General features: G+C 43.3%; 1 protein-coding gene across 1 annotated transcript; it reads left to right on the forward strand.

The window, feature by feature from the left end:
* Window positions 1-1,427: 1,427 nt before the first annotated feature.
* ACRC (acidic repeat containing) lies at window positions 1,428-10,323 on the forward strand. The gene is made up of 6 exons (XM_009881816.1): window positions 1,428-1,437; window positions 1,819-1,990; window positions 3,395-3,539; window positions 5,343-5,481; window positions 8,838-9,042; window positions 10,071-10,323. The coding sequence occupies exons 1-6, from the start codon at window positions 1,428-1,430 to the stop codon at window positions 10,321-10,323; spliced, it is 924 nt and encodes a 307-aa protein (XP_009880118.1).
* Window positions 10,324-12,203: the final 1,880 nt, after the last annotated feature.

Consider the following 12,203-nt stretch of genomic DNA (forward strand, 5'->3'; position numbering starts at 1 on the left):
TTAAGCTGTGTCTTTTGAATTGCAGCACAGAAGGATCTTCAGACCCCAAAGAAGTTGACGACTTCTGGAAAGAAAAACACTTGCTGCCAAGAATTGCAGTATTCAGAGACTTCAAGTGACACTGAAGATTCTGTCTTTGTAGAAAGCTCATGGCATGACTACCAAAAAGGGAGAGTGAAAGATTTGAAAGAGAGTTGGAGCTGCATAAAACTTTCACCTCCACAAAATCTGAAAGAGTCAATTTCCAGAGGCAGTCCAAACTTGCTTGTTAGAAGGAAAGAAAGGAGCTGTGAAAAAAGTAAAGAAAATAAAGTGCAGACAGTGGCACTACAACAAAGTACAGCTGTAGAATCAGATAGCTCAGATGACGAATTTGAATCATTAATAGAACGAATCAGGAAACGAAGTATAATCCGAAAACCGATCTTAAGCACAAGTAAAACTGTCTACCAGCCAAGTGTTATAGGTAAGCGATTGTTCTTAGCTAACTTGCAAGCTGCCTGTTGGCAGCAACGGTAGTGCTAATTGCCTGATTCTTTTCGTTTGGGTGGCTTATACTTTAGAAGTGCAACTCAGTGTCTTGCAGCTGAATTTGACGCAATCGGAAGTTATTCCTCTGAGCATTCTGAAAAGTGATTCTGCTAGTCTTGTGGTATCAAGATTTAAGTTTTTCACTATTGCTTGTTTTTATAATTCCTATAATTGTAGGCATTTTTAGTTTTTAAAATTGTGCTGGAAACAAATCTAACTGGTGGTTTTGAATGATGTTAATGTAATTTTTTTAGTGTATGATAGCAGTTAATGTGAAGCTGTCATTTTGGCAAGACTGAAATTCTGAGTACTTTAGATGCTGCTAATGTAGTATTTGGATTTATAATTGACTTCATTTTATTTAAAATACAGTTTATAATGAGAATTCCCTTAATCAGTAGCTCCTTCTCTCCTTTGACTAACTGAAGTGCGCTCCAACTGCAAGATTGCAAAGGCTGAAAATTGCTGAGTATGAGCAGGTGAAACCAAATCTCTTTCTAGAAGACTAAATGCAGGGTGCCTTCCTCACTAACAAGGACTATGGAAGAAGATGGCTGACAGCATAGAAATGTGCCCTGGGAAAGAGAAAATTTCTTTTATTTCTTGGAATATGTCGACGTGGTCTAGAAAACATATTCTAGGAGTGAGCTGGTAGCTGCACTGGCTTCTCTGTATGTGGTTGTACAGTGAAAGGAGACAAGTGGCCCAAATAGGAGAACAGTTATAGAAAAGGCAGCAGAGAGAACACCTACTGAAACTGCAAACCTTGAAGTGGTCCTTGAATTCTGGTATGAGGGGTCAGTCATTTTAGCAGTCTGTCCAGACATGGACTGGGGGAAACAGACAGCGATCTCATCAGAACTTGCCTCTGAAGCAAGTGACGTGACTTAGGGTACATGGCAGAAGGTTAGAACGATTTTTTTTATTCAAATGGTGTCTCTGAGTTACTGGTCCCAATGTGCTGGTGATGGATTTTGAATTTGAGAAATGTCACAGATATGCCTGCCTGAGGTCACAAATGCTTTTCCCTCCACTTCCTCCTAGCTGAATGTTGGAAAGTTTGAGGTACACCACTCATTCATTGAATGGTAATTTTTGTAGTAAATACCAGCAAATTCTCTTTCCATCAGTTGTAAAAGCCTTTGTATTCAAGTAGGTGCAGTAACAGTGTGTATGCTGAGGTGGAATATTTGACTATTTTCACTGTTGTCTGTTATACCTGGTTGCTGACGTCTGCGCTCCCAATTCTTTGAATGTGCAATCCTGTGACTCTTTCTGTTGAACTAGAAAACATCAAGCCACCCTGTGAAGATGCCCAGTCCTTGAAAGGCGAGGGAGTCAAGACACCAAAGCCGAACTCCATTTCACTTCAAGAAACACCTTCCAGGATAACGGCTTCTGCAAGAGTTCCTCGGGATGAACTGGTCAGTTGCTCACAGTCAACAAAGATGGAGAAAAGGTAAGTGTTTTTCCATCTTTACTATGTTCTAGGACCATTATAGATGGACAAAGAGATGCTAAGCATTTTGCCTAGGATGACGTTCTGATTTTTCTGGTACGTAGAGACTTCTGCTACCAATTCAGCAGTTGTTAATGGTTAAGTAGCTGGAAATCATAGCTTTCAGTCTCAGGTACATCAGGGAGAATACAAGTTAATCTCCGCATGGAGGGACTGATGACAAATAAATGTCTTTGTTAATGTTAGCTGTCTTGCTATTCCTTGTCTTGGCATAGCATACTTCAAATGTGCGCTGGACCTACAGATTCTATCTATCTAGCTGCCTGCCTCTGAAAATTTATCAAAACTGATTCTGTTAGGAATTCATGCCTTTTAACAAGCTTGTCTTGATATTTTTGACCCGTATCCTTATAACTTGCAGAATTCATGTTTCTTTTTCTATACATGGAAGCATCTTAAGCTTTTCAGAAGGAAGTCTTGATCATTTCTAATAGCTGCCTTTATTCTGCCTTTTAGACATGTGATGTTTTCTTTAATCATTTTATAATTGTGTATACCGATACGAAACCTTTAAATTATGTTTTCAAAGCTGATGCTTTGTCTTGGAGTTAGTCATCCTAGTGGAATATCTGCTTCCCCTGAATAAATTCTGGAGGATTCCCAGAATATCTTTGGCTGTGTTTCTGAAAATATACCTTTATTGTGGGTGGCCATATTATTAGATGACCATATATTAGGTGACCATATTATATTAGGGCTGTTCATATATTGATCAGGTTTTGGTATCGTAGAATCATTTTGGTTGGAAGACACCTTTAAGATCATCAAGTTCAACCATTAAGCCAGCACTGCCAAGTTACCACTAAACGATGTCCCTCAGCACCACGTCATCACATCTTTTAAATGGCTCCAGGGATGGCGACTCCACCACTGCCCTGGGCAGCCTGTTCCAGTGCTTGACAACCCTTTCAGGGAAGAAATTTTCCCTAATATCCATCCTAAACCTCCCCTGGCACAACTTCAGGTCATTTCCCCTTCTATCACCTGTTACCTGGGAGAAGAGACTGACTCCCGCTTTGTAGGGGAGTAGCTTTTGTGTCTTTTTGTGCCTTGCTGTGTCCACCTTTTCCTACTTGGGAGTTCTCATAGTCTAGTTTTGTGAATTAATGAAGTAACTGCAGAACTACTGCAACAGCTCTACCCTTTCATGTCCTCAAAGGGGGAAGAAGACAGTACAAGTTTCTGTGCCCCACTGGCCTCGTAAGGGCTAGCTAGTGAAGAGAGTCAGGAGAGGTTTGTGCCAGTGGCAGCATCCTAGAGATCTTTATTGGCTATAAAGTGGCTGTTATTTATCAACATGGTATCTCTGTACTTCAGTAAACTGCTTTATGGCTTTTCTTGTAGGCTCAGGGTGTGCTCCGTGCCCGGCTGTTTCTTGCAAGATCTCTCAAATCCGGATGCCCACTATGTGAAGTATTTCAAGAAAAATAAAGAGGAGCTGGCGCAGAAACTCTTCTGTCTGTATAATCGTACCATCTTTGAGCAGAAGGTTGGCTTCTAAGCAAAAACTACAGTTCTAAAATGCTGGTTAATATGTTGCTCCTTGCTTTTTGATGTGACTGCTCTTCATCCTCTTCAGTTAGCAGAAGTTAAGCTTTATAGCAATGGCTTACGTTTGAATTCGTTCAAGCAATTTCTTTGAAAGGGGTTTATCACCACTGTGATGCAGCGGTATTCCGCTTGTCTCATTTTCCCAGCTATAATGGTGTATCATCCTTAAGTGAGCAGTCTGGGTGGTATCCAAGAGTCCTTGATGTGAGGAACTGCTACATAAAGGGCCTTGGAACAGTTTAATCTTCCAAAGAGGTGACTGATATTTATCTTCGTGTATTTTCTGCCTGGTCATCAACTCAGCAGCCAAGGAGTGTTTCTGTTGCTGTCTCTGTGGTAGTAGACCACAGCAAAGGCAGCTGTGGTTTTCTGCTACTGAAAGAAGCTCAAGGTTCCACCATTGCTTATTCAGCTTTTACTTCAATAACATGTACCAATGAACTCTGCATCGTTACCGCAGCCTAATAGCTAATTGTAGCACAACCCTCTTGCCTGCAGTTCACAAAAGGCAAGTGGAAGGAGAGTACATCGGGGAGCAGGGAGCTGATGGATAAAAGCATTTCCCTTTGTTCTTAGGGCCTGTTGCTTTATGCTTCAGGCAATCTTTGTTCAGTCCTGTTGCATGTTTATGACTGCCATTCAGGAACAGATTTAAAAGCTGCTTATCCTTTGAATAACAGTTTTGGGTGAACCTAAAGCTGTAAGCTGTATTTTGAATTGAAGGCTCAATTTCAGAGAACCGCTGTCTTGACCTTTGCATCCTCAGGGATACTGGAGACCCTCCTCTGATGAGAAATGTCCTTGAAAGGACGAACACTGCCGGCAGGAATTCCGACAGAATTTCCTTCAGGAAGGAAAATATTTCTGTGCAGCTGAGAAAATATTGTTGAGCTGACCAAGGACAGGCTGAGGTCAGGATTTCAGATAAAGCTGAGCTGAACAGGCTCGCTGTTGCTGAAACCAAAATATTTTGGTCTTGAGTGCTTCAGCCCTGTACCTGTGCTGGCACTTACTATTATTGGACCATTTACTTAAGCTCATTAATGAATTTAGATGACAGAAAACTGTTAGTAAAAGAGCAGAATTAACCAAGATAGCTACGATGAGGCCTTATAAAATCAGGAGCAGCACAGAAGGTAAGCAAGGGGTAATCACCCCTCTTTCAGTGTGAAGGTGCGTCAAATTAAAATGGCAAGTTGTAGCTTCAGAACAACCAAAGTAGATGGTACTTGACTGTAAATTATTAAGCTGTAGATCTTCTGATCGTAGACTATTGTGGATGCTAACAATGTGTATGTATTCTTAAACATACACACACACTCTCCCCAAAACACCAGAAAACAACTTGAAGCGCTATTTAATGCAAAGGAATCACCTGTGGCTCAGGGAAGTGTTGTCTTGCAAATGACTAGCAGTTGGGAATAGTACTTTTTTTGAAGAGGAAAATCTGTTTTATGCCTGACCTGTCCTTGTATTTCCTGTTGGAAGCAGAATAGGGGAACTAAGGGACTTTTTGTCTCCTGCTGCATTGTGAAACTGCTGGTGTTGGTTACAGAAAAACTGATGATGGGAATAAGAAGCCATGGAGGGTGGGTTTGCCTCTGAAGTCACAACAGTGTTAAGGGCACTAACAGAGACATCCTGTACTGGCTTTGCAGTAAGTATAAGGGGAAGATAGAGGGTCAGAAGAAGATAAGAGAGGTAGGAGAGGGCAGATTACATGTACTGTTTTGTTTTTCAGTTACCAGAGAAGATGGTAATAATATGGAATAAGAAAATGAGAAAAACAGCAGGATATTGTGTAACTGGGCAGACAGAAGGTCCTGAAGCAAAGCATTATGCTCGCATAGAACTTTCTGAGAAAGTCTGTGACTCTGCAGGTAGGTAAAAGAAAAGTTATGTTGATTCTTTGGTGAGAAAGAGAGTTCTAGAGATAAAAACATGAATCTGAGGCCTAAGAAGATCTGCAACTGGACCCTGCTTTGAAATTTCTTATTACCTTGAATAAATAAATCCATTAATGGTTGTACTTGTCCTCGCAACCCTTCTAAGAGGCTGGGCAAATTTACAAAATCTGACGTGTTCATGCCGACGTCAGTATTTTGTTTATATTTCTTATTGATTTGAAGACCTGTAGGTTACTCTAATTATATATGTGCTATAATGGCAATCTAAAATCTGACTTCTTCCATCATAGCTAGCCACCTTGTTGGTAGTATTTAAAGCTGGAATAAAGACAGGTCAGTGCCAAATTAAATTCTGTTATGTGGTGGGTACTGTAGCTGTTATTTCTCCCTCACCCCATCCCAATTTGGGGAAATGAATGTTGCAGTTACTGTAGAAGAACCAGTTCTGTAATTAATAGAATATTTTGAAGTAAGCTTAATAAATTTGATTTGAGAGATACAATGGAGTACCCTGGGAATATGCTTTTGAGGTCTTAGGGTTCCACAAGTGCTGGTCAGGTTTGCAAGAAGCACCTTTTAGAAGCACAAGAGCAGCCAATCTTAGTGTGTCATAAGACAACCAAAAGGGACAGAAGGATCAGCTTGGCTGAACAGGGAACCTCATGGAGCTCAAGAGGAAAAAGAAATTGTCTGATCTCTGGAAGCGAGGTTAGGCTTCACAGGAAGTTTACAGAGCTGTTGTTTGTATATGCAGGGAGAAGACATGAAAGGCCAAAGCTCAGTTTGAGTTGAAACTTGCCAGTATTGTGTCAGATAACAAGAAGGGTTTTAAGTACATTAATAGCAAGAGGAAGTCTAAAGAAAACATTGGACTGGTGCTTGTTGAAGATGGTCATCTGGTTAATAGGGATGAAGAAAAAATGGAGGCATTCAAGGCTTTTTTTTTTTTTTTTGCCTCAGTCTTTAATAAAACTGACAGACCTTGGGCTGCCTGGTCATTTGAGTTGGAGGACCACGAGTGGAGGAACAGTGACTTTCCATTTGTGGACACTGAAATTGTCAGGGACCAGCTGTATCAGCTGAATGTTCATGAGTCCATGGGGCCTGGTGGGATTCACCCCAGAGCACTGAAGGAGCTGGGGGATGTTAGGGCAGGATACATCTTGATTACCAAAGGTCTTGGGAGTCTGGGGAGGTCCTTGCTGACTGCAAGCTAGCCAATATTATTCCAATTTACAAGAAGGGCATGAGGGATAGACTCAGAAAACTACAGGCCTGTGAGTCTAACCTCACTTCCTGGAAAAATTATGGAGAAGATCCTACTGGGTACTACTGAAAGACATTTAAAGCATAATGCAATCATCAGGCACAGTCAATGTAGGTTCACAAAGGGAAAGTTCTGTTTAACTAATTTGATCTCCTTCTGTGGATGAAGGGAAGGCAGTGGATGTAGTTTTTCTGGATTTTAGTAGGGCTTTGGATACCATCCCTCATAGCATCCTTCTGTACAAGTTGTCCATCTGTGGGACGAGCAAGTTCATGGTGTGCTGGGTGAAGAAATGGCTGAAGGGTAGAGCTCAAAGTGTTGCAGTGAACGGGGCTATATCTGGCTAGCGACCAGTCACCAGTGGTGTTCCTCAGGGTTCCATGCTGTTCAATACATTTATCAATGATCTGGATGCAGGAGTTGAATGCACCATGAGCAAGTTTGATGATGATCCCAAACTGGGAGGCACAACAGTGCCTCTGCATTGCAGAGGGATCTAAATAGATGGGAGCATTGGTCAGTGATTATTGGGATGGAATTTAACAAGGACAAATGCCAGGTTCTGCACCTGGGATGGAGTAATGCTGGGCACAAGTATAAATTGGGAGGGGAGTGGCTGGAGAACAGCCCTGCAGAGAGGGATCTGGGGGTGCTGACTGACAGCAGTGTGCCCTGGCAGCCAAGAGGGCAAACCGCATCCTGGGGTGCATCAAACGCAACATCACCACAGAATTCACAGAATTCACAGAATTCACAGAATGGTTAAGGTTGGAAGGGACCTTTGGAGATAATCTAGTCCACCCCCCCTGCCAGAGCAGGGTCACCTACAGCACGTTGCACAGGACAGCGTCCAGGCGGGTTTTGAATGTCTCCAGAGTGGGAGACTCCCCCTCTCTGGGCAGCCTGTTCCAGTGCTCCACTACCCTCAAAGTAAAGAAGTTCCTTCTCATGTTAAGATGGAACTTCCTATGTTCAAGTTTATGCCCATTGCCCCTCGTCCTATCACTGGGCGCCACTGAAAAAAGACTGCTCCCATCCCCCTGGCATCCTCCCATTAAGTATTTGTATGTATTACATACCACACGGTCAAAGAGTTGATTATCCCACTGTGTTCAGCTTTGGTGTGGCCTCCCCTTCGGTACTGTCTGGCATTCTGGGCCCCACAATTTAAGAAGTATGTGAAGGCACTTGAATGTGTCCAGAGGAGGGCAACAAAGCCAGTGACAGTGCTGGAAGGAGTGGCCTATGAGGAGCAGCTAAAGACTTTGCGTTTGTCTAGTTTGGAGAAAAGGAGGCTGAGGGGTGACCTCGTTGCTCTCTCCAGCTTCCTGAGGAGGGGCTGTAGAGAGGGAGGTGCTGAGCTCTTCTCCCTGGTATCCAGTGACAGGACGTGTGGGAATGGTTGAAAGCTGCACCAGGGGAGGTTTACACTGGACATTAGGAAGCATTTCTTTACTCAGTGTGTGGTCAAACACTGCAACAGGCTTCCTAGAGAGCTGGTCGATTCCCTGAGCCTGTTAGTGGTTAAGAGGCACTTGGACAATGCCCTTAATAGCATGCTTTAGCTTCTGGTCAGGCAGTTGGACTAGATGATCGTGGTCGGTCCCTTCCAACTGAAATATTCTATTCTAATTGTTGAGAAAGTTCAGTGCTCTGCTCTAGTTGTTTCTGGATGAAAAATATCAACGATACAAAAGAAACCAATGAATGTTAGTCTAAATAAAGGTGTTTTGGGTCTCATAAAAACAAAACAAAACACCCCCTGGCTCTGCCCCAAACCAAACCCAAAAACCAACCAAACAAAACCCCAAACAGTTTAGGTGTGCAGGGAAGTAACTAGGATGCAGAATGAGGGCTGATCACAAAACTGGAAATGCACTGAGTAAAACTTTGTCTTGGGGCATTTTATCTTTCCAAAACATTTGTAATTCCAACCTCTGAAATAACTCTTGCATCTTAATAAAGAGTGAGTGTTAAAGGTCTGAAGCAGTGACCAAGGATGAAAGTCTGTACTTCCCCATACCTGACTGTTCTTAATGTCTTTTGTTTGCCTTACCCCAAGATCGTCTTCGAGACACGTTAATTCATGAGGCTTGCCATGCAGCCACCTGGCTGATCAATGGTGTTCGTGATGGACATGGACAATTCTGGAGATTCTATGCCAATAAGTCAACCATGATTCACCCAGAACTGCCAGTAGTAACAAGATGCCACAGCTATGAGATTAATTACAAATTCATCTATGAGTGTGTTCGGTGCAAAGCTACGTGAGTAATGTTCTGATTTTGCATATGATTATGTATTAACTTTGTCTCTAATTTCACAGTCTGCTGTGTCTAGAAATCCTGTGTCTCTTAAACCGAATTTAGGTTGGAAGGGACCTTAAACATCATCTCGTTCCAACCCCCCTGCCCTGGGCAGGGACACCTCCCACCAGCCCAGGTTTCTTAAAGCCCCGTCCAACCTGGCCTTGAACACCTCCAGGGATGGGGCAGCCACAGCTTCTCTGGGCAACCTGGGCCAGGGGCTCACCACCCTCAGGGTGAAAAATTTCTTCCTAGTATCCAATCTAAATCTCCCCTCTTCCAGTCTGAAGCCATTACCTCTCCTCGTATCCCTACATGCCCTTGTAAAAAGTCCTGCTCCAGCCTTCTTGTCGGTGCTCTTCAGATACTGGAAGGGGCTATAAGATCTCCCCAGAGCTTTCTCTTCTCCAGGCTGAACACACCCAACTCTCTCAGCCTGTCCTCACAGCAGAGGTGCTTCAGTCCTCACAGCATCTTCATGGCCTCCTCTGGACCCACTCCAACAGGTCCATGTCCTTCTTATGTGGACGGCTCCAGAGCTGGACACAATAGTCCAGGGGGGATCTCAGGAGAACAAAGTAGAGGGGCAGAATCCCCTCCCTCGCCCTACTGGCCACACTTCTTTTGATGCAGCCCAGAATGCAGTTGGTTTTGTAGGCTTTGAGCGCACATTTCCAGCTCAAGTTGAATTTCTCCCCCACCAGCTCCGCCAGGTCCTTCTCTTCAGGGCTGCTCTCAGTCCATTCTCTGCCCAACCTGTATTTGTGCATAGGATTGCCCTGACCCATGTGCAGGACCCTGCACTTGGCCTTGTTGAACTTCATGAGGTTGGCATGGGCCCACCTCAAGCCTGTCCAGATCCCTCTGGATGGCATCCCTTCCCTCCAGTGTGTCTGACCTAAGCAGCCTGGAGGAAGAGAAAGGAGTGCTTCCCCCCAAGTACTGTCTACCACAAGTATGAAATCAAAGTACGTATTTTTCCATTTCAGGATTGGACGTCATTCCAAGTCCCTGGACAGACAGCGCTTTGTGTGTGCGTTCTGTGGGGGGCAGCTGGTCCTAAGTCAGCCCACTCGGAAAGACGGCACTCCTGCTAGGACACATCTGACACCCTTTGCAAAGTACGTGAAAGAAAACTATGGACTTACTAAAAGAGAGCAGCATGGGTTGAGTCATACAGAAGTCATGCGGAAACTCAGTGCTGATTTTGCTTTAAAAACTAGGCTTCAAGATTCCTTGTAATATCTCAATACACTTCCTTTCTTGATGCCACTTAAATTTTGTATGTAGTAGTAAATAACTAACATAAATCTAAGAATGTGTTTCAGAGGGTTCCAGATAATTTTAATATTTTAGCAATAAATACTTCTAATAAAGAATACCTTAAGGCCTTTTCTAAAACAGGCAAGAGTGAGCAAGAAGTAACGATGAGAGAAAGTCCATGGCGATCCACAAGTCAGTTGCAGTATCCTTCTTAGACTTCAGGTAAACACCCCCTGTGCTTGGGAAGATACAGTTCTAGGCCCTTCGTGGGGCTGACTTGCTGTGTTTGTCTGGAATTTGCTGAATGGTGTTTACACATAGTGCTTCATAGCGTGTCTTCAATGACTCTAGTGAACAATGGATTTACTCTTTCATCTTGGTAGCTGATATGCTGTAGACTCTGGGTACGTGCTGAAGACCTGCTAGGTGTGCTGTCTGGGATTGACAGATGCAAAAAAATCCAGGCCCATGAGCCAAAGTCCTCTGATTCTTCAGGAAGGAAGAATCTTCCTCCATCTTCTTGGCAGGAAAAGGGGCAGACCTGAAGAAGGCTTCAACGTGAGTTTAGGCATTCTCCTAAGGAGAGTTGCTGGAGTGATCCTTAGCTGTTTTGTTAAAAGTAAGTGGTAGGTAGATGGTGCCTCAAATCTGTTAGAGAAAGCGTGAGTTTCTGCAAAGCCCTCTGGCCCTTAGTGAGATCAGAGCTCTTTCTGATTAAAGTTTGATTGCACTTGTGCCCCTACTGAGATTTCGTAGAAGCTAAAATACATGCAAAAGGCCAGGTCGGGGAAAGCATATGCTTCCCACCATAGAATGAGAAGGGCTAGCCAGATGACTTGAGTTTTTCATGTAGAACATGACTGAATGTGTGTTAGAGTGTTTGTGTCTGCTATAAACAAATTGCTCAGGGGATTAGTAATTTTGAATAATCAATAAAGGCCAATTTTGTACCAACTGTGGCAATGAACCAGGGTTCTTTGTTTTAATTTAACCGTGGCTGTGTAGATCTAGTACATGAAACTTTCTGATTTCTCTTAGCTAGTTTTGAGTTTTCTTGTGCAGCAGGTCACCCTGCTTGCTGTCAAGAATACCTCTCCCTGCTCTCCACCTCCTGTCCTGCTTTTATTAATTCTGTTACACTCCAGCTGAAAAAGAATTAGCAGGATATGAAGGAGTTTGAACTGCTGCAGAAATAGCACCTCAATTGCCTGTGCTGAGCTGGATGTTCAAAGGAAGGGTCTTCTACATATCTGTCACACCCACTCAGAAAAGAGCCGGGGCGGGGGGAAGTGACTCAGATTCGCAAATCCCCAGCGTTGTGGACTAAGGTGAGACAACTCTCAAGGTCCATACAAAAACATTTATTAGATTCCCACTGTGATTTAATACACGTCTCAACAAGGTCCACCATAATAGGTTAGGTATATAACAAATTATGGCAAACAGTAAAACAAATTATGACAAGCAGTAGGGTACACCTTGTGTTACTTAGCTACAGATATACAACAAATTATGGCAAGCAGTACTTAACAACAGATATACAATGAATTATGATGAGTGGTGAGATAAGCCTTGCATTACGTAACAATTCTAAGGGAAAAAGAGAAACAGAGAGAGAAAGAGAGTGTGATAAAGCCTGTATTTGTGCATGGGATTGCCCCGACCCAGGTGCAGGACCTTGCATTTGGCCTTGTTGAACTTCATGGGGTTGGTATGGGTCCACCTCTCAAGCCTGTCCATGTCCCTCCAGATGGCATCCTTTCCCTCCAGTGTGTCAAGTGCTCTACACAGCTTGGTATCATTGGCAAGCTTGCTGAGGGTGCACTCCATCCCAACATCCAGGTCACCAACAAAGATGT

The sequence above is a fragment of the Charadrius vociferus genome, unplaced genomic scaffold (assembly GCF_000708025.1).
Source record: "Charadrius vociferus isolate BGI_N301 unplaced genomic scaffold, ASM70802v2 scaffold472, whole genome shotgun sequence".
In the NCBI taxonomy this organism is placed as follows: domain Eukaryota; kingdom Metazoa; phylum Chordata; class Aves; order Charadriiformes; family Charadriidae; genus Charadrius; species Charadrius vociferus.

Excerpts from the sequence above, each read along its gene's own strand:
- ACRC (XM_009881816.1), top strand. Across the intron at positions 1,991-3,394 it reads TCAACAAAGATGGAGAAAAG|GCTCAGGGTGTGCTCCGTGC; the intron begins GTAAGTGTTTTT and ends CTTTTCTTGTAG. Across the intron at positions 9,043-10,070 it reads TGTGTTCGGTGCAAAGCTAC|GATTGGACGTCATTCCAAGT; the intron begins GTGAGTAATGTT and ends TTTCCATTTCAG.